The sequence below is a fragment of the Rhinoraja longicauda genome, chromosome 1 (genome assembly GCF_053455715.1).
Source record: "Rhinoraja longicauda isolate Sanriku21f chromosome 1, sRhiLon1.1, whole genome shotgun sequence".
Lineage (NCBI taxonomy): Eukaryota > Metazoa > Chordata > Chondrichthyes > Rajiformes > Arhynchobatidae > Rhinoraja > Rhinoraja longicauda.
This window is the reverse complement of record NC_135953.1, coordinates 102,250,649-102,269,347: the sequence shown is the minus strand read 5'-3', so window position 1 is coordinate 102,269,347 and position 18,699 is coordinate 102,250,649. Positions and strand designations below refer to the sequence as shown.

At 43.2% G+C, this 18,699-nt stretch overlaps 1 protein-coding gene across 2 annotated transcripts in view; it reads left to right on the top strand.

The window, feature by feature from the left end:
* The window catches only part of tbck (TBC1 domain containing kinase), a 201,133-nt gene that overhangs the window by 26,589 nt on the left and 155,845 nt on the right, over positions 1 to 18,699 (top strand). For both annotated transcript variants that reach the window (XM_078411595.1, XM_078411604.1), the window contains exon 4: positions 16,969 to 17,083. In XM_078411595.1, the coding sequence (XP_078267721.1) occupies positions 16,969 to 17,083 (115 nt within the window). The remainder of the gene's footprint in view (positions 1 to 16,968; positions 17,084 to 18,699) is intronic.

The window sequence follows — 18,699 nt, the reverse complement described above, 5'->3', positions numbered from 1 at the left end:
CCTTCGATTTGTACCAGCATCTGCAGTTATTTTCCTAGAATATTTCTGAATCTTTTGATTCTTTTCTATTAAGTTGTTTTTGTATTCTATGCACCAGTCATTTGTAGTGTTAATGTGAATTAATTACAACAATTCAGTGACTCGAGTAAGAAATTATTGTAGCTTGTGATCAAACAGCCTCCAGTATATCATTCTAAAGGGCTTTACAATGGAGATTGTTGCAAGGAAGACACTGGAACCTTACAGATCTTCTATGTTGTGGGACCATTGAATGTGGCAAAGAACTGTGCATTTCCTTAACATATTGGGTTTTAGATGATAAACAAGCAGGAAGGAAATGAAAGCATGAGCTCAAAACATCACTTATTGAATTTAGTAACAGTTCAAATAGAGAAAACAGATTAAAAAGGTTGCAAATAATGTTAGATTAAGGGAGAAAAAAGGAGGAGAAGTGAGATAACAGTCTTGGAAAAGTTATTTTCAGTGCCAGGAAGGTTGATTCTAATGATAAAAGACGATCACTCCTTTCAGAAAGGATAGTTACACTGAAAGGATAGTTTGACTGAACTTGTGGGCCGCAATAGAAGGCTCATCTGTGTATACTTGGTATTAGCGTGAGTGTGGATTGATTCTGGTCTTTCCACTGGTCTTAAAATCCCACAAATGTACACAAATCTTTAGAAGCGGCTGAACCAGATACCAGCGTGCAAAGAAACACTACGAACTGAAAATGGAATCCCAAAAGAGTGCAGATGGAACAACAAATAATCTGCTGGAGGAACTTAGCGGATTGAGCAGCATCTGTAGGGAGAGGAATTGTCAAGGTTTTGTGTCAAAACGCTGCATCAGGATTTTGCCCCCTCCCCCCTTAGTTGCTGCATGATCCACCGAGTACCTCCAGCAGATTCTCTGTTGTTACCACCTGAAAATGTGTCATTTAAGCAAATGCTCTGGTGTTGATTTGTGATACACCACCAATGATGTTTCACTTCTACTTAAGGCCATTCCATACAATGCCAATTTCTCAATAAGTTTATTTTTGATCAGCTATTCCCTCAAGAATACCCCGAGAAAGTATGACAGCTCACAATGTAAATGACGTTTACTGAAAGGATTTACAGAGGAATGAATGCCAGTGTTTATGTTGTGCTAGAAATCTCTGCAGATGTTAGGAAGAGACAGACACCATGCGAGTGATTGCAATTGTGAATAGTAAGTGTGGAATGCTTGCTGATCAGTGGGAGGCCAAGGGTATGTGTGCCAGAAATTGGCAATAAGGCTTCAAAGTGAAGAGGACATCAAATTAAGTGCAGTAGTGTATAATGAAACATAGTAGGACGTTGGAACAGAAACATTATTAAATTCCTTTCAGTTATAATAAACACATTTTGAAAGGAAATGCTTTTGATTTATTTTTGGATGCCTCATTGTCTTAGAAACATAGAAACATAGAAAATAGGTGCAGGAGGAGGCCATTTGGACCTTCGAGACAGCACCACCATTCATTGTGATCATGGCTGATCATCCACAATCAGTAACCCGTGCTTGCCTTCTCCCCATATCCCTTGATTCCACTGGCCCCTAGAGCTCTATCTAACTCTCTTTTAAATTAATCCGGTGAATTGGCCTCTACTGCCTTCTGTGGCAAAATTCCACAAATTCACAACTCTCTGGGTGCAAAAGTGTCTTCTCACCTCAGTTTTAAATGGCCTCCCCTTTATTCTTAGCCCCTGGTTCTGGACCAAAAATTGGGAACATTTTTCCAGCATCTAGCTTGTCCAGTCCTTTTATTATCCCTGTCTTCACTAAGGAAGACACAAACAATCTCCCAGATGTACTAGTGGGCAGAGGTCCTAGGGTGACGGAGGAACTGAAGGAAATTCATATTAGACAGAAAATGGTGTTGGGTAGACTGATGGGACTGAAGGCTGATAAATCCTCAGGGCCTGATGATCTGCATCCCAAGGTACTTAAGGAAGTGGCTCTAGAAATCGTGGACGCATTGGTGATCATTTTCCAATGTTCTATAGATTCAGGATCAGTTCCCATGGATTGGAGGGTAGCTAATGTTATCCCACATTTTAAGGAAGGAGGGAAAGAGAAAACAGGAAATTATGGACCAGTTAGCCTGACATCAGTGGTGGGAAAGATGCTGGAGTCTATTATAAAAGAAGAAATTACGGAACATTTGGATAGCAGTAACAGGATCGTTCCGAGTCAGCATGGATTTACGAAGGGGAAATCATGCTTGACTAATCTTCTGGATTTTTTTTAGGATGTAACTAGGAAAATGGACAAGGGAGAGCCAGTGGATGTAGTGTACCTGGACTTTCAGAAAGCCTTTGATGAGGTCCCACATTGGAGATTACTGGGCCAAATTAGAGCACATGGTATTGGGGGTAGGGTATTGACAAGGATAGAAAATTGGTTGGCAGACAGGAAACAAAAAGTAGGGATTAAAGGATCCCCTTCAGAATGGCAGGCAGTGACTAGTGGGGTACCGCAAGGCTCGGTGCTGGGACCGCAGCTATTTACAATATACATTAATGACTTAGATGAAGGGATTAAAAGTAACATTAGCAAATTTGCAGATGACATAAAGTTGGGTGGCAGTGTGAACTGTGAGGAGGATGCTATGAGGATGCAGGGTGACTTGGACAGGTTGTGTGAGTGGGCAGATGCATGGCAGATGCAGTTTAATGTGGATAAATGTGAGGTTATCCACTTTGGTGGTAAGAACAGGAAAGCAGATTATTATCTGATTGGTGTCAAGTTAGGAAAAGGGGAAGTACAAAGAGATCTGGGAGTCCTTGTTCATCAGTCACTGAAAGTAAGCATACAGGTACAGCAGGCAGTGAAGAAAGCTAATGGCATGTTGGCCTTCATGACAAGAGGAGTTGAGTATAGAAGCAAAGAGGTCCTTCTGCAGTTGTACAGGGCCCTAGTGAGACCACACCTGGAATACTGTGTGCAGTTTTGGTCTCCAAATTTGAGAAAGGACATTCTTGCTATTGAGGGAGTGCAGCGTATGTTCACAAGGTTAATTCCCGGAATGGCAGGACTGTCGCATGTTGAAAGATTGGAGCGACTGGGCTTGTATACACTGAAATTTAGAAGGATGAGCGGGGATCTTATTGAAACATAAGATTATTAAGGGATTGGACATGCTAGAGGCAGGAAACATGTTCTCAATGTTGGGGGAGTCCAGAACCAAGGGCCACAGTTTAAGAATAAGGGGTAGGGCATTTAGAACGGAGATGAAGAAAAACGTTTTCTCTCGGGAGAGTTGTAAATCTGCGGAATTCGCTGCCTCAGAAGGCAGTGGAGGCCAATTCTCTGGATGCTTTCAAGAGAGAGTTAGATAGAGCTCTTAATGATAGCGGAGTCAGGGGGTATGGGGAGAGGGCAGGAATGGGCTGTTGATTGTGCATGATCAGCCATGATCACATTGGATGGCGGTGCTGGCTCGAAGGGCCGAATAGCCTAGTCCTGCACCTATTGTCTATTGTCTATTATACATCTCTATAAGATCCCATCTCATCCTTCTAAACTCCAGTGAATACAAGCCCAGTCTTTCCAATCATTCCTCATATGTCAGTCCCTCCATCCCAGGGAGCATTTAGAGCATTTGGCTGGTGAGTTACTTATTTCATTCTCTTAAAATAGGTATGACTTTAAAAAAATCAACTTTAAGGTGGCACAGTGGCGCAGTGGAGACCTGAGTTCGTTCCTGATGATGGGTGCTGTCTGTATGGTTTGTAAGTTCACCCTACATGGGGTTTTTCTGGGTGCTCTGGTTTCCTCCCACATTTCAAAGACGTGCAGGTATGCTGGTTAATTGGCTTCTGTAAATTGTCCCTGGTGTGTAGTAGGGAGCTAGTGTACGAGTGATTGTTGGTCAGCACGGACTCGGTCAGCCAAAGGACTGTTTCCATGCTGTATCTTTAAACTAAACTAAACTCCCCAGTGAACTCCTGAAGCTCCAGATTAGAAGCTTAAAATTAATCAATTAGTATGTAAGAAGTAAAACAATAAACTCGCGCAGAAAATTGGTTCATTAATGTTAAAATGTTCATTGTGCAAGCCTCTTTTCTAGTGCTTGAGTTGGTTATTTTATCTGAGTTGCAAAACTGTTAATTTCCATATAAATGAGAATGTTTGTGAGAAATTGTACATTACATCTATCTTCTGTGGAACTGTACAGACACACCCCAACTTGCGCATTAGGTGACTTACTTTAACACACACTTTTGTAACCAAGTCCGTACTCAGTAATTCTGTACTAATGCAAACAAGGCTGTTTTTAATTTCTACAAAACTGTACAATCACTCAAGTTTACATTGGAAAAAAGCCGGCAACGGCATCTGTTCTTACCCAGAAAGCCGGGTGCTGCAGAAAGGGTCCTGGATGCACCTGGAAGCTGCTGTGACAGTTAATCTCAGCGAGGTATTTCAGGCACGGGATGGGGTTGGCGATTGTGATTTAGGTAAAATCTGACGCACATAATGGTTCATGAAATGTAAGCCGGGGAGTGCCTTTACTGTGACAGCCTGGAAGAAAAGTTGCAGGGAACATCTCTGGGAAATGAACAAGGAAGGAGATGAGTAGGTATCTGGATAGAACAGGGTTGAAATAATATTGAAGTCTAGACTAGTTTGGCATGGAATTATAATAGGACCACAGTGAGAATCTCAACTCCTCCCATTGAGCAAAATAGATATTGTTCTCTCATTTCAAAAGATAGTCTTTGCATGAAAATAATGTTACTCTAATGGCACAGTGTACTGTGTAGGACTGCAGGCTGCCTTGAGGAGCAGCAGTTGTGCTTCTGCCTCGCAACCCAGTTTCAATCCTCACCTCCAGCTTCAGTTTAGTTTAGAGATACAGCGCAGAAACAGGCCCTTCGGCCCACTGAGTCTACGCCGACCAGTGATCCCTGTGCACTGGCAATATCCTACACACTAGGGACAATTCACAATTTTTACCGAAGTCAATTAACCTACAAACTAGTACATCTTTGGAGTGGTGGAGGAAACCGGAGCACCAGGCAAAATCCTACGGAAGAATGTACAAACTCCGTAAAGACAGCAACCGTACTCAGGATCAAACCCGGATCTCTGGTTCTGATATCATATCATATATATACAGCGCGGAAACAGGCCTTTTCGGCCCACCAAGTCCGCGCCGCCCAGCGATCCCCGCACATTAACACTATCCTACACACACTAGGGACAATTTTTTACATTTACCCAGTCAAATTAACCTACATACCCGTACGTCTTTGGAGTGTGGGAGGAAACCGAAGATCTCGGAGAAAACCCACGCAGGAAATCCTCTGGAAATAAGTGGGGGAATGGGAAGAATTTATTGCTCTGAGAGCTGCCATAGGCTCAGTGGGCTAAATGTCCTCCTCCTATACTGTAAGTATATATTTGGATTGTGGTAATAATTCTATTAATGAGTGAGCAGCTGAATATATTTCCGTTTTACCACAACATGCAATGGACCCGAAGAAGGGTTCCGTCTCGAAACATCACCTATCCTTGATCTCTAGGGATGCTGCCTGATCCGCTGAGTTACTCCAGCATTTTGTGTCACATAATCCGCTGTCTGTCGATCAGAATGGAAGTGGGATTCATGGTTCGGTGAAGGTGCACTTGCTTCTGAATGAAAAGAGAAGAGTGTCAAGGGCTTGAAAATGCTGATCCGATACTGAGCGAGTGCTGCAGTATCGGAGATACCACCTTCACGCGATGGAATAATCTGAGGCATTATCTGCACGTTAACGTGGATTTCGAATATTTAAATTGGCTGAAAGGTCACGGGGTTTTCACAGATTTCATGTTCAATATTGATCCTTAAACATAAATGCAGGAAGATGGGAGTAGGCTATTCAGCCCTTTGTGCCTGCTCCACCAATCAATATCCTTGTATATATTATTGTGTTATCCCTCCCTCTGGCTTTACATTTCACTCCTCTTCTATCCTTATCTGGCACCCTTTGGGTCCTTTTTATCTTGAGCCTTTGTCACTTACTCCACCCAACTGCCAACACAACCTCCCACCCTCTGTCGCATGTGTCCACCTTTTACTTGCCAGGCTTTGTCCCACCCCCACTATTCTTTTCCACATTTCTTCCCTCTAATACAATCAGTCTGAAGAAGGGTCCCAATCCGGACCATCACTTTTCCGTTCTCTCTAGCGATGTTGCCTGCCCAACTGAGTCCCTCCAACACTTTGTGTTTTGCCCACCATTGAATACATTCTTCATCTTACCTAGTTCAGCCATTACCCCTTGATGCCTTTGGCATTAGAAATCTAAACATAGCACAAAAAGTAAGGAAATTTGTGTTTGGTAGATTATTTCTTTGTTGTAACAATGCTTCTTGGCAATAAATCTTATACTGTTGGAAAGCCTGTTTATTTCCCTTTTAAATGGTGCCACATTTGTAAGGAACATGCATTTGTGGGATGAGCAGCAGAGCTGAGAATGTGGGTTGTGCCCATGAAAAATCTGCCAAATCTTCTCTGCCAATGCCAAACAGCTTATTCTGCCATTGACTCTTGTTCAGTGTTGTTTGGTGGATTGGATGATTGAAGTCTGAAGAAACAAGACATATTGGCAATTTAACAATTTATTCATTTAATAAACAGGAGCCTCAGTAGCGTGTGGAAGAACCATACACAGCCACAACAGCCTGGCACCTCCTCCTCATGCTGGTCACCAGCCTGGTCACACACTGTTGTGGGATGGCATCCCATTCTTCAACCAGCATTTGTCACAAATCAGCCAACGTGGTTGTGTTGGTCACTCTGGCACGAACAGCACGCCCAAGCTGATCCCACAAGTGTTCAATGGGGTTGAGGTCAGGACTGCTGGCAGGCCATTCCATCCTCTCCACTCCCAAATTCTGGAGGTAGTCTCTGAGAAACCCTGCTCTGTGGGGGCGAGCATTGTCATCTTGGAGGATATTCGGTCCCAGACTGTGGAGATATGGGATTACCACTGGTTGCAGAATCTCATCTCGATATCTCTGCATTGAGATTGCCTCCAATAACGACAAGCCTCGTTTTTCCAGTGAGGGAGATGCCGCCCCACACCATCACACTGCCTCCACCAAAAGATGTTACTCTATCGGTGCAGCAATCAGCATAGCGTTCTCCGCGTCTTCTCCACACTTTGACCCTATGATCCAACTGCCGTAGGCAGAATCTGGACTCATCGCTGAACATAACGTTCCTCCACATGTTCAGGTTCCAGTGCACGTGTTGCCGACACCAGCGCAAACGGGCCTGACAGTGAAGGGCAGTCATGGCAGGCCTCCTGGCAGCCCTATGAGACCGGAGATCGGCTGCGTGCAGTCTGTTCCGAATTGTCTGGGCAGAGAGCCGTCGGCCATATCGTCCTGCAAACCTTGACTGCAAATCTGTAGAAGACAGCCTACGGTTCCTAAGTGCTGACAGGGTGAGGAAACGGTCTTCTTCGGGTGTCGTCTTCTTGGGACGCCCACTTCGCGGCCTGTCTCTGACATCCCCCGTTATATGGAACTTGGCCTTCACTTTGGAGATGGTACTAGGGCTCACTCCAAATAATGTCGCAACTTGGTTTTGCGGAACACCAGCTTGAAGTTGCCCTATCGCATGGGCCCTATCCAGATCAGTCAAACGTGGCATGCCGATTCTTGGAGCAGACACCTACTGACCACTGTAGCAGGGCCCATGCTCACAGATGCTGCCAATCAGGTGCCAATCAGAAGCTCAAAACAAGAGTCAATAGCAACAGCAGAATAAGCTGTTTGGCATTGGCAGAGAAGATTTGGCAAATTTTTCATGGGCGCAACCCATATACTCAGCTCTGCTGCTCATCCCACAAATGCATGTTCCTTACAAATGTGGCACCATTTAAAAGGGAAATAAACAGGCTTTCCAACGGTATAAGATTTATTGCCAAGAAGCATTGTTACAACAAAGAAATAATCTACCAAACACATATTTCCTTACTTTTTGTGCTATGTTTATATATCACCTTCTCTGAGTGAAGCAATTTCTCCTCTTATCAATCTGAAATATCTTGCCCCATATCCTGAAAAAATGATCCCTTGCGCTCAGGGGAGACTTTTCCTCGCATCCAGTCTGTCGAGTTCTATCACAATGTTGTACATTTTAATAAAATAGGATTTCAGTGAGATTCAATACAAAACATTACAAACCCCTCACTAAACATCTGCTTTTTATATTCTCAGGCAGACCTTGATAAACCAAATTGACGCTTCATTTTTAAAATACAACAGTGATTACACTTCAAAAGCATTTAATTAAATGTGATCCCTTCAAGGCAGTCTCTGCTTGTTAAAGGCACTATATAAATGTGTGCTTTTTCTAATCCATGTAACCTATTAATCGATGCCTATTGACATCATGAATTATATTCCAGCCTGCATTTCCTAGGTTAGACTCTACGTTATTCTTTAAGAATTCTTGATTTTGGAGCTCAATTATTCTTTGGCTTGTTCATATGGTGGCACTATGCCAGAGTGATTTTTAATTGCCACAAGGTCAATGAAATGTCTGTGCGTGAGTATACATGCAATATGTAACATTGATTCATCACTTCCTTAATCTACATGGATGCATGCAATCCCACAGGTTTAGAGAAGATTGATTGAATTCTGTGAATATTCTTTGTCTGATTATGGAGTCCCAGGGAAAATCCAACTGAGTGAATAAAGTTATCATCTTCAGAAAGAGTAGGGAAATTCAAAATACTAGTCTTAGAGTCATATACATGGAGTCATAGTCATAGAGTCAAGAATAGGGAAATGCAAAATACTAATCCCTTCTATCCATTTTATAAGTTTGTGAGCAGAATGTTTGGTGTGTTAATAATAATTGGAAATCTAAGGCTTGGATTATCTCTCTTGTTTCCCTCCCTCCCTCTTGCCACCCTTGATTAAGAGGTCTATTACTATTAGCAGGAGATGTGCCTGTGTATGATTAGCAGGTCTTAAAGTGGCTGATTAATCCCTGGTGTCCAGTACTTCAGACAGATGTTGCATGAAAGACTGATCAAAATTTTTCAGTTGCATGCATACTGTGTTCTGCGTAGGTGCATGTGTTGTTAATAATTCCTCATTTTTTCCAGGAAATTTAGCTTTGGTCTGTCTCTGTTTTCTAACAAAGAGCGGTATCAGTGAAACTCTAGAAGTCATTCGATGTTTGACATTTCATTGCTCCCTTACTTTGTTCTGTCCAGATTCATATGTTAATAATTTTTCTGTACAGAAATTGGCTGTGGTACATGCATGTGCATGCGAATATGCACATACTCTTAGAAATTATACTAAAATCCTAACCTCTGGTGCTGTCATTGCACTGAGGTAAAAAAAATGGAGCAAGTTCTCAGCAAATCAGGCAGCATCCGTGGAGAATGAAATGAGCTGACTTTTCATAATTTCTGAACTGAGGGTCATCAATGACAGAAGACAGTACAATGAAACAATTCTCATCCAAGATTATCAAAACAATATTTAAAAATTAGCCACAATCACAGTCAGACAGTATGGAAACAGGCTCTTTGGCCGAACTTGCCCACGCCGACCAACATGCCCCATCTGCACCAATCCCACCTGCCTGCTTTTCACCCATATCCCTCCAATCCAAGTACCTGTCTAAATGTTTCTTAACTGTTGTGATTGTACCTGTCTCAACTCCCTCCTCGGGCAGCTTGTTCCATACACCCATCACCATTTGTGTAAAAAAGTTACCCCTTAGGTTCCCATTAATTCTCCCCCGTCACCTTAAACCTATGTCTTCTAGTTCTTGATTTCCCCTACTGTGGGTAAAAGACTGCATTTATCCAATCTATTCCTTTCATGATTTTGCACGTGCATAATTTTATCACAACTTATGATGTCTTTGGCAAGTGCTATCATGTATTATCCATCAGCAAGCATTCCTTATCTTGGAGGCCAGTTAAAGTTAACAACATTAGATGTCTGGAGTTCTAACTTAAACAAGGAAGGGTTCTGACCCGAAACGTCACCACCATAGATGCTACTTAACCCACTGAATTCCTCCAGCATTTTGGGTTTTGCTCAAGATTTCAGCATCTGCAGTTCGTTGTGTCTCGAAGATAGATTTCTATCCTGAACCAGATAGTTGTCAGGATAAAGACAAAACCTGCTATGGATACTCCGCATCTGGGGAGAGCTATTGTATCAAGTGATCCTTCATCGGTTTAATTCCTCGCTCCACAGATTCTCCTCACCTGAATCTCCCCAGCATTTTCTAATTTTATTTTGGTTTCCTGGCATTTGCAGTTTTTTTGCATTGGCATTCAAGACCGTTTTCTGGACAGTGTTACTGATGCTAACCTTTTCTACCCATGTTTATTTAATTAGGTGGATTTAGATTCCAATCTGCTCTGCTGGATTGATAGTCTGGGCTACTGGGTACCAGTCCAGCAGTGTAACCACAACCTGGGGTAGGGATAACACCACTTAAAAAGCAAAAGATTATTTGAGAAAGAAAATTTGTTAAGATGAAGAGAAGAATAGTTAAATGAGTTTCCAAAAGTAGAAAAAAGGAATAATAGATATTTTGTTAGGTTGAGAGGCTGTGGCTGGTCGGGTGCCATCAAGGCTGGGGTTGTAGCTCTTCTGCAATCTATTGTCAGTGATTCGACTGACAAGACAAAGTGTAATATTCATGCTTAATGTCATTGTGAATTGGGAAGAGGATGCACAAAGGCTTCAGGGCACGGATGTAGCAGGTAAGCGAGTGAACAATGACATGACGGATGGAATATAATGTGGAGAAATATGAGGTTATTCACTTTGGAAGATTTTGTTTTAAATGGTGAGTGGTGTCAAGGTGGTGTTCAGAGGACCCCTCACATTTGTGTACACGTTGAAAGATAACTTGAAATTGCTGCAAGCAGTTCAGAAGGCAAATGATATGTTGCTGTTTATTGAAAGAGAATTTAAGCGCAAGACGAAAGGCACCATACTGCAAATATATAGGGCCCTGGTGAGACTTCATCTGCAATACTGTGTGCTGCACAGTTTTTCCAACATAAGAATGGAGACAGAGAGTATAACATATCATAAGACAAAGGAGCAGAATTAGACCATTCAGCCCATTGAGTCCGCTCCGCCATTTGATCAATGCTGATCTATTTTTCCCTCACCACCCCATTCTCCATCCTTCTCCCCGTAACCTTTGCCACTCTTACTAATTATGAACCTATGAATCTCCACTTTATATTTGCCCATTGTCATGGCCTCCACTTTCGTATTTGGCAATGAATTCTACAGATTCACCATTCTCTGGTTAAAGAAATTCCTCCTCATCTCCATTATAAAGGCACATCCTTTATCCTGAGTGTACCCTCTGGTCCTAGACACTCCCACTACTGGAAACATCCCCTCCACATCCACTCTATCCAGACCTTACACTATTCAGTAAGTTTCAATGCGTTCCCCCTCATCCTTCTAAACTGCATCAAGTACAGGCATCGAACGCTGCTCATACATTAACCAAACATCCTCAGGATCATTATCATAAACCTCCTCTGGAGCGTCTCCAATACCAGCACATCCTTCCTCGGATATGGGGCCCAAAGCAGCTCACACAATCCTTGTATATTCAGCTAACTTCTGAAACAGAATACATTGCATGGAACTGTGGAAGTCCTAGAAAGAAGGTTGCATAACAAGCTTATAAAGTAGACCGGTTAGATTGCCAATTGTAAATCTTTTAATTTTCTGAACATTTTTCAAGCCCAGTTCTCCTTGCTGATGAGTTAATCATGTACTCATACTCCATCTATTGGTAATAGTGTGTAACTGCATCTGTTGCATTGGCAATATTAAAATAAGCCAATGCTAAACAAATTGTCATCCGTGTAATGAACTAAATGACAAAGTGAGGATCCCATTCGGAGATATAAAAATCTTTTTTTTGTATTTTGTGAGAGCCTGTAATGCTCTGAGAAAGCAGCTCACAAGGTGTCCTTGCTTCTCTTCAGACTTTCCTGATGCCTTCTGTAGACTTATGTTGGTGTTTGCTTCCACATTAGGAAGCCGCTTTTACCCATTAAGTAAAGAACAATCCCTTTCCACGACTAGTTTTCCCTTTAACCTATTCTCCCCACATTGCCATCACCTAATTTACACATGTATACAATTAACTTACCAGCATGCATGTTTTTGAGATGTGGGGTGAAACCAGAGCATCCAGGGGAAACGCCGAAGACATACAGGTTTCTTGGTTAATTGGCTTTGGTAAAATTGTATTTTGTCCCCAGTGTGTGGGATGGTGCCGGTGTATGGGGTGATTGCTGGTCAGTGCCTACTTTTCAATCCAGCTAAGTAGAACGCCATGTCTAATTCCACTTTAATCTCTCCAGTTGTTAATCTGCAATGGCTACTTGTCCTATTCACGGAATGTTACCTCATGTGTCCCTTAGATACTTCCCATTCCTCATTTAATACTGCCTCTTGAAGACATCATCCAAACTCACAATGATACACACACTGACAACGCCCAGTTCCATCTCACATCAACCTATGGGGCAGGCATAGAGGCACAGTGGTAGAGTTGCTCTTTACGACGCTAGAGACCCAAGTTTGACCCTGACCACTACAGGTGCTGACTGGATGGAATTTGTGCGTTCTCCCTGTGACCGTTTGGGTTTTCTCCGAATGCTCCAGTTTCCTACGACATTGCAAAGACATGCAGGTTTGTAGGTTAATTGGCCTCTGTAGATTGTCCCTGGTGTGTAGGATAGTACTAGTGTATGGGTGATCATTGGTCGGCGCAGACACTGGTGGGATGAAGGACCTGTTTCCACTCTGTATCTCAAAATTAAACTGGACAAAACGATCCTGTCCATTCTGCTATCTCAAGTTATCAAACCTTTTTGTCTGGCATCCTGTACTGAATTAGTAGAAATTTTCCTTCAGGATAATGTTGGGAAGACCACCACCATTTAGTTTGGTTCCGACTATAAACTGTTCCATAATCTTGCAACGAAAACAGATTGTACATAATTATTTTTCACAGCAGGTGAACTTCCAGCTATACCAGCATGTCCTTTTAGAAACATTGAAAATAGGTGCTGGAGTAGGCCATTTGGCCCTTCGAGTCTGCACCGCCATTCAATATGCTCATGGCTGGTCATCCAGAATCAGTACCTCGTTCCTGCTTTCTCCCCTTATCCCTTGATTCCGTTAGCCCTAAGAGCCACATCCAACTCTCTCTTGAATACATCCAGTGAATTGGCTGCCACTGTGGCAGAAAATTCCACAGATTCACAAATCTCTGGGTGAAAACGTTTTACCTCATCTCAGTCCGCATTTTCATGACTCTCTGCTTTCACCCCCATAGTAAAGATGAATTGTACCCATGTCTCAAGCTGTATCTCAAATAGTCATCCGAGCTTTTATTTCCTCCCGATCTCCTTGGACCAAGATTGGACTCTTCGGAAATTTAGAAGTTGCAAGATGGCGGCAGAACCTGGCGACTCTCTGAATGCTGTTCCAGAGGAGGATCTATTATACTCGCATACACTTGACAAATCGGTCAAGTGGAAGTGGCGGCGCCTAACGGCTGCGGCTCGCTAGCAGTCTGTTCGTCTTTTTTCCTTTTTTTTTTTTTGTTGTGTGTCGGTGTTGGGATGGTTTTTTTTTTTTTTTGGTTGTGTATGTGTGGGGGTTGGTGGTGGTGTGGGTGGGGGGGTGGTGGTGTGGGTGGGGGAAACCTTTCTCTTTTAGGTCTCTTCCTCACGGCGCGGGGTGCGGCTCGGCCGTGGGGCCTAACATCGCTGGTGCGGCTCGGCCGCGGGACTTAACAGTGCCCGGTGCGGCTCGGTCGCGGGGCCTAACATCGCTGGTGCGGCTCGGCCGCTGGACTTAACAGTGCCCGGTGCGGCTCGGCCGCGGGGCCTAACATCGCTGGTGCGGCTCGGCCGCTGGACTTAACAGTGCCCGGGCCGCGGGGTCTAACATCGCTGGTGCGGCTCGGCCGCTGGACTTTACAGTGCCCGGTGCGGCTCGGCCGTGGGGCCTAACATCGCTGGTGCGGCTCGGCCGCTGGACTTAACAGTGCCCGGGCCGCGGGGCCTAACATCGCCCGGCGCGGCTCGGCCGCGGGACTTTTCATCGCTGGTGCGGCTCGGCAGCTGGACTTAACATCGCCCGGTGCGGCTCGGCCACGGGACTTAGCTGCGCACCGCCCGGTTCGGCCGCGAGACGTCTCAGCGCCCGGTGCGACTCGGCCGCGGGGACTTCCATCCCCTTGCGGGGACTGTGCGGGTCGGTCGGGGACGAGCTGTCTGTCCGTGGGCGTGGGGAAGAGAGTGGAAGTTTTGTTGCCTCCATCACAGTGAGGGGGTGTTTGGAGTCACTGTGATGGACGTTATGTGTTGGGGTCATGTATCTTGTGTTCTTTTTTGTGTGTGACTGCTATGTAGTTTCGTTCGGTACCTTGGTACCGAATGACAAATAAAGCTCTGTTGAATTTGACTGGACAGCACACACAACAAGCATTTCACTGTACCTCTCTCTGTTCAGGTGACAGTAAATAAATTACCAATAATGAACCAACATACCCATGGCAAACCTCTCATTTTACATCTACTGCAATATTGAAGTCATCCAAAACTCTGCTACAAAATCTCCAACCAACTCCTATTCATTGATTACTTTACTGAGCTACATTGATTGGTGGTTCAGAAATTTCTCACTGTAGAATTACTGGGATCAATACTCTGTCACTAATATATCAACAATTTGCATGGGACTGAATAAGGAATGTAAGAAGTTGTGTAGGAAGGAACCCTGCTGATGCTGGTTCATACAGAAGATAGACACAAAATGCTGGAGTACCTCAGTGGGTCAGGCAGCATTTCTAGAGAAAGATAAAATGTGACGTTTTGGGTCAGAACCCTTGTTCAGACTCTTAGTAAATAGGTTAGTAAGGTAGCAGATGACACTAAAATAGCTAATCTTGGAGACAATGAAGATGATCATCACAAATTGCAGCAGGATCTTGAACAGCTGGGTAAGTGGTCTGAGAATTGACAAATGGAGTTTAATTCAGGTGTGTTTTGGGAAGTCAAACCAGGGTAGGACATTTACAGTGAATGGTAGGGCACTCAGGAGCATAGTAGAACAGAAGGACCTGGGAGTACAAGTACATAATTCCCTGAAAGTAGCATCAGAGGTGGACAGGAGATTTAAAAAAAAGCTATGGCATGTTGGGCTTACTCAGTAAGGGCATTGAATATAGAAGTTGAACAAGACATTGGTGAAGCTGTACTTGGACTATTGGGTTCAGTTTTGGTCACCCTGCTATGGGAACAATGCCATTAAGATGGAAAGAATGCACACATAGTTTTTTCACGGTTGGGGAATCAAGAACCAGGGGACATAGGTTTAAGGTGAGATTTAATTATTAAGATTTAATAATAACCTGAGGGCCATCTTTTTCACTCAGTGGATGGCGGGTATATGGAATGCGCTGCCAGAGAAAATAATTGTGACAGGTACAATAACAATATTTAAAGATATTTGGACAGGTAGATGGATAGGAAAGGTTTAGAGGAATACAGGCCAGATATGGGTAAATGTGCGAGGGGACATCTTGGTCGGCATGGACGAGTTAGGCAAAGGCTTGTTTCCATGCTACTGTATATGACTTGATTCTATGACTCTACTCTTCGCTGTTTTCACATTTCCCCATTATCTTACCATTCCCATTGACAATGTTAATTTATTGTGCAGTCCAGCCTCGTGAATCCTCTTCCTCAGCTTTTCAAAGTCTCTATGTCACTTTCCTCCAATAAGCCACTTCTTATAACATGATACAAAGTGTTGGAGTAACTCAACAAGTCAGGCAACATCTTTGGGGGATGCTGTCTGACCCGCTGGGTTACTCCAGCACTTTGTGTCTTTTCTTGTAAATCAGCAACTACGGTTCCTTGTGTTCTTCTCCATAAAATGTACCCATTCAACACTGCTGTAAATCGTCAATGCTAATATCTTACATTTTTATCAATTTTTTTGATAACTGGCATGTTTTGAAGGTATTGAACTGTCATTGTTGGTTAAAATTGCGGAAAGACATTTTGTAAATGAATCTGACATTTATGATTTTCAGATTTGCATTTTTTTAATCAATGTGCTCATTCTTCTGTTGCTTAAGCTAAAACTGATGGATTTTGTAATGGCTTATGAAGTTGGTAATTTTTGAATATTGATGATTCACTGTTTAGTTTACTAAGTACAAGAACAGCACTGCTGATTATCCAGTCTGATTAATTCATTTTAAGTCATGAATATTTTTTTAGGGAATCATTAGAAGCAAGAATTTTGATTGTCACTATGGGGGAAATCTGTTTTGCATTTTCCCCATTTCGACTAAAGGGCCTGTCCCACTTAGGCGATTTTAAGGCGACCGCCGGCGACTAGGCTCCATCCAAATAGTTTCTTTCACAATTTAATGATTTGATTTTTACCTGACTTTAACATCTGCTTAATAACTTGTATCTTGAAATTAATTGTATTTCTTTAATAATTTGACATAATCAAAACTTAAATTAATTAAAACACAAATTGCTAGAGTAACTCAGTGGTTCAGGCAGCATTTCTGGAGGAATTGGATAAGTGATATTTCGAGTCAGGACCCTTCTTCAGACTCGAGTCGAATTCTAACTCTGGTCTGAAGAAGGGTCCTGACCTGAAACATCGCCTATCCATGTCCACCAGAGAGGCTCCCTGACCTGAATTACACCAGCATTTTATGTTTTACTCAAGATTCCAGAATCTGCAGTTCCATGCATCTCCATAAAACTTAAATTGTTCTTTTAACTAATGGTAAATTTATAAATCTATCTAATGTTTGGAGAGAAAAGGCACATTCTTTAAATTGAAATAATATTCAATTATTTCCAAAATATCTTTCAGTCCTGGAAGGGTTCTGCAAATAGCCTTTGAAGTGCTGGAAGGACTGGTATACATGAACAGACATGGAATAGTTCACCGAGCACTTGCACCGCACAATATTCTTCTGAATTGTGAGGTAAGTCAAGGATAATGTTTCTCTTGGGCAAGTGGCTGAAGGGTTAAGGGGGAGCACTTTTGGATCAGTGATCATAGTTTTAATAGGTTTTAACTGGTTATGAAAAAGTATATTATTGGTCCATAAGTTAAACTGCTAAGTTGGGGCAAGGCTAATTTTGAAGGCATTAGACAAGACCTTGCAAAGATTGATTGATATTGGTTTATTATTGTCGGGTGTACTGAGATACAGTAAAAAAAATTGGAGTATCTCAGCGGGACAGGCAGCATCTCTGGATAGAAGGAATGGGATTCCTTCTATCCAGAGATACGGCCCGTCCCACTGAGTTACTCCAGCATTCTGTGTCTAGCTTCAGTGTAAACCAGCATCTGCAGTTCCTTACTACACAGTGAAAAACTTTGTTTTGCATGCTGCCCATGGTAATCATGCCATACAGGAGTATAAGCAAACCATACACGAATACAAGAGGTAGTGCAAAAAGAGAAAGGAAACAGCATGGAGCATAATGTCACAGCCACAGGGAAAATGCAGATTAAAAAAAAGGTGCAAGGTTCCGAACAAGATAGATTGGGAGTTCAAAAATATATCCCCAGCTTATGAGAGGTCCATTCAAGGGTCTGATAACTGCGGGAGGAAAATTTGCTCTTGAATCTGGTGGTATATGCTTGCAAGCGTTTATATTTTCTGCCTGATGGGAGAAAAGAGAATGACAGGTGTGAGTAATCATTGATTATTTTGGCTGTTGGCCCATGGTAGCATGAAGTGCTGATCGCAGGAGGAAGGGGGTGGGGGAGGGGGTGGGAGTGGAGAGACTGATTTGAGAGGATGTTTTCTATGTTGCAGTTGTAGAAATTGCTACGTCTTTGGGGGCATGTTGAACTTCCTTAGTCTTCTGAGGAAGTAGAGGTGTTAGTGTGCTTTCTTGTCAACATCGAAGGTATTTATTCACAAAATACTTGAGTAACTCAGCAGGTCAGGGAGGATCTCAGGAGAGAAGGAATGGGTGACGTTTCGGGTCGAGACCCTTCTTCAGACTGGAGAAGGGTCTCGACCCGAAACGTCACTCATTCCATCTCTCCTGAGATGCTGCCTGACCTGCTGAGTTACTCCAGCATTTTGTGAATAAATACCTTCGATTTGTACCAGCATCTGCAGTTCTTTTCTTACACTTCTTGTCAACATTGTCAGTATGAAGGCACAGCAGAGACTCCACTTCCTGAGGATCCTCAGGAAAACCAACCTGCAGGAGAAGCTCATGTTGTCCTTCTATCGCTGCTCCATCGAGAGTGTGCTGGCATACTGTATAACCACATGGTATGCCAGCTGCTCAGAAAAGGACAGGAAGGCCCTTCAGAGGGTCATCACGACGGCCCAGAAAATCATCGGCTGCTCACTGCCCTCCCTGGAGCACCTGTTCAGCCTACGCTGCCTCAGTAGAGCAGGCAAAATAATAAAAGATCCATCCCACCCCGGCCACCGTCTGTTTGTTCATCTGCCCTCTGGTCGACGTTTCAGGTCGATAAAATCCCGAACAAACAGACTTAAGAACAGTTTTTACCCCAGGGCCATACGAGAACTGAACACTACCATTGCACTAGGCAACACTAAAAAATCTT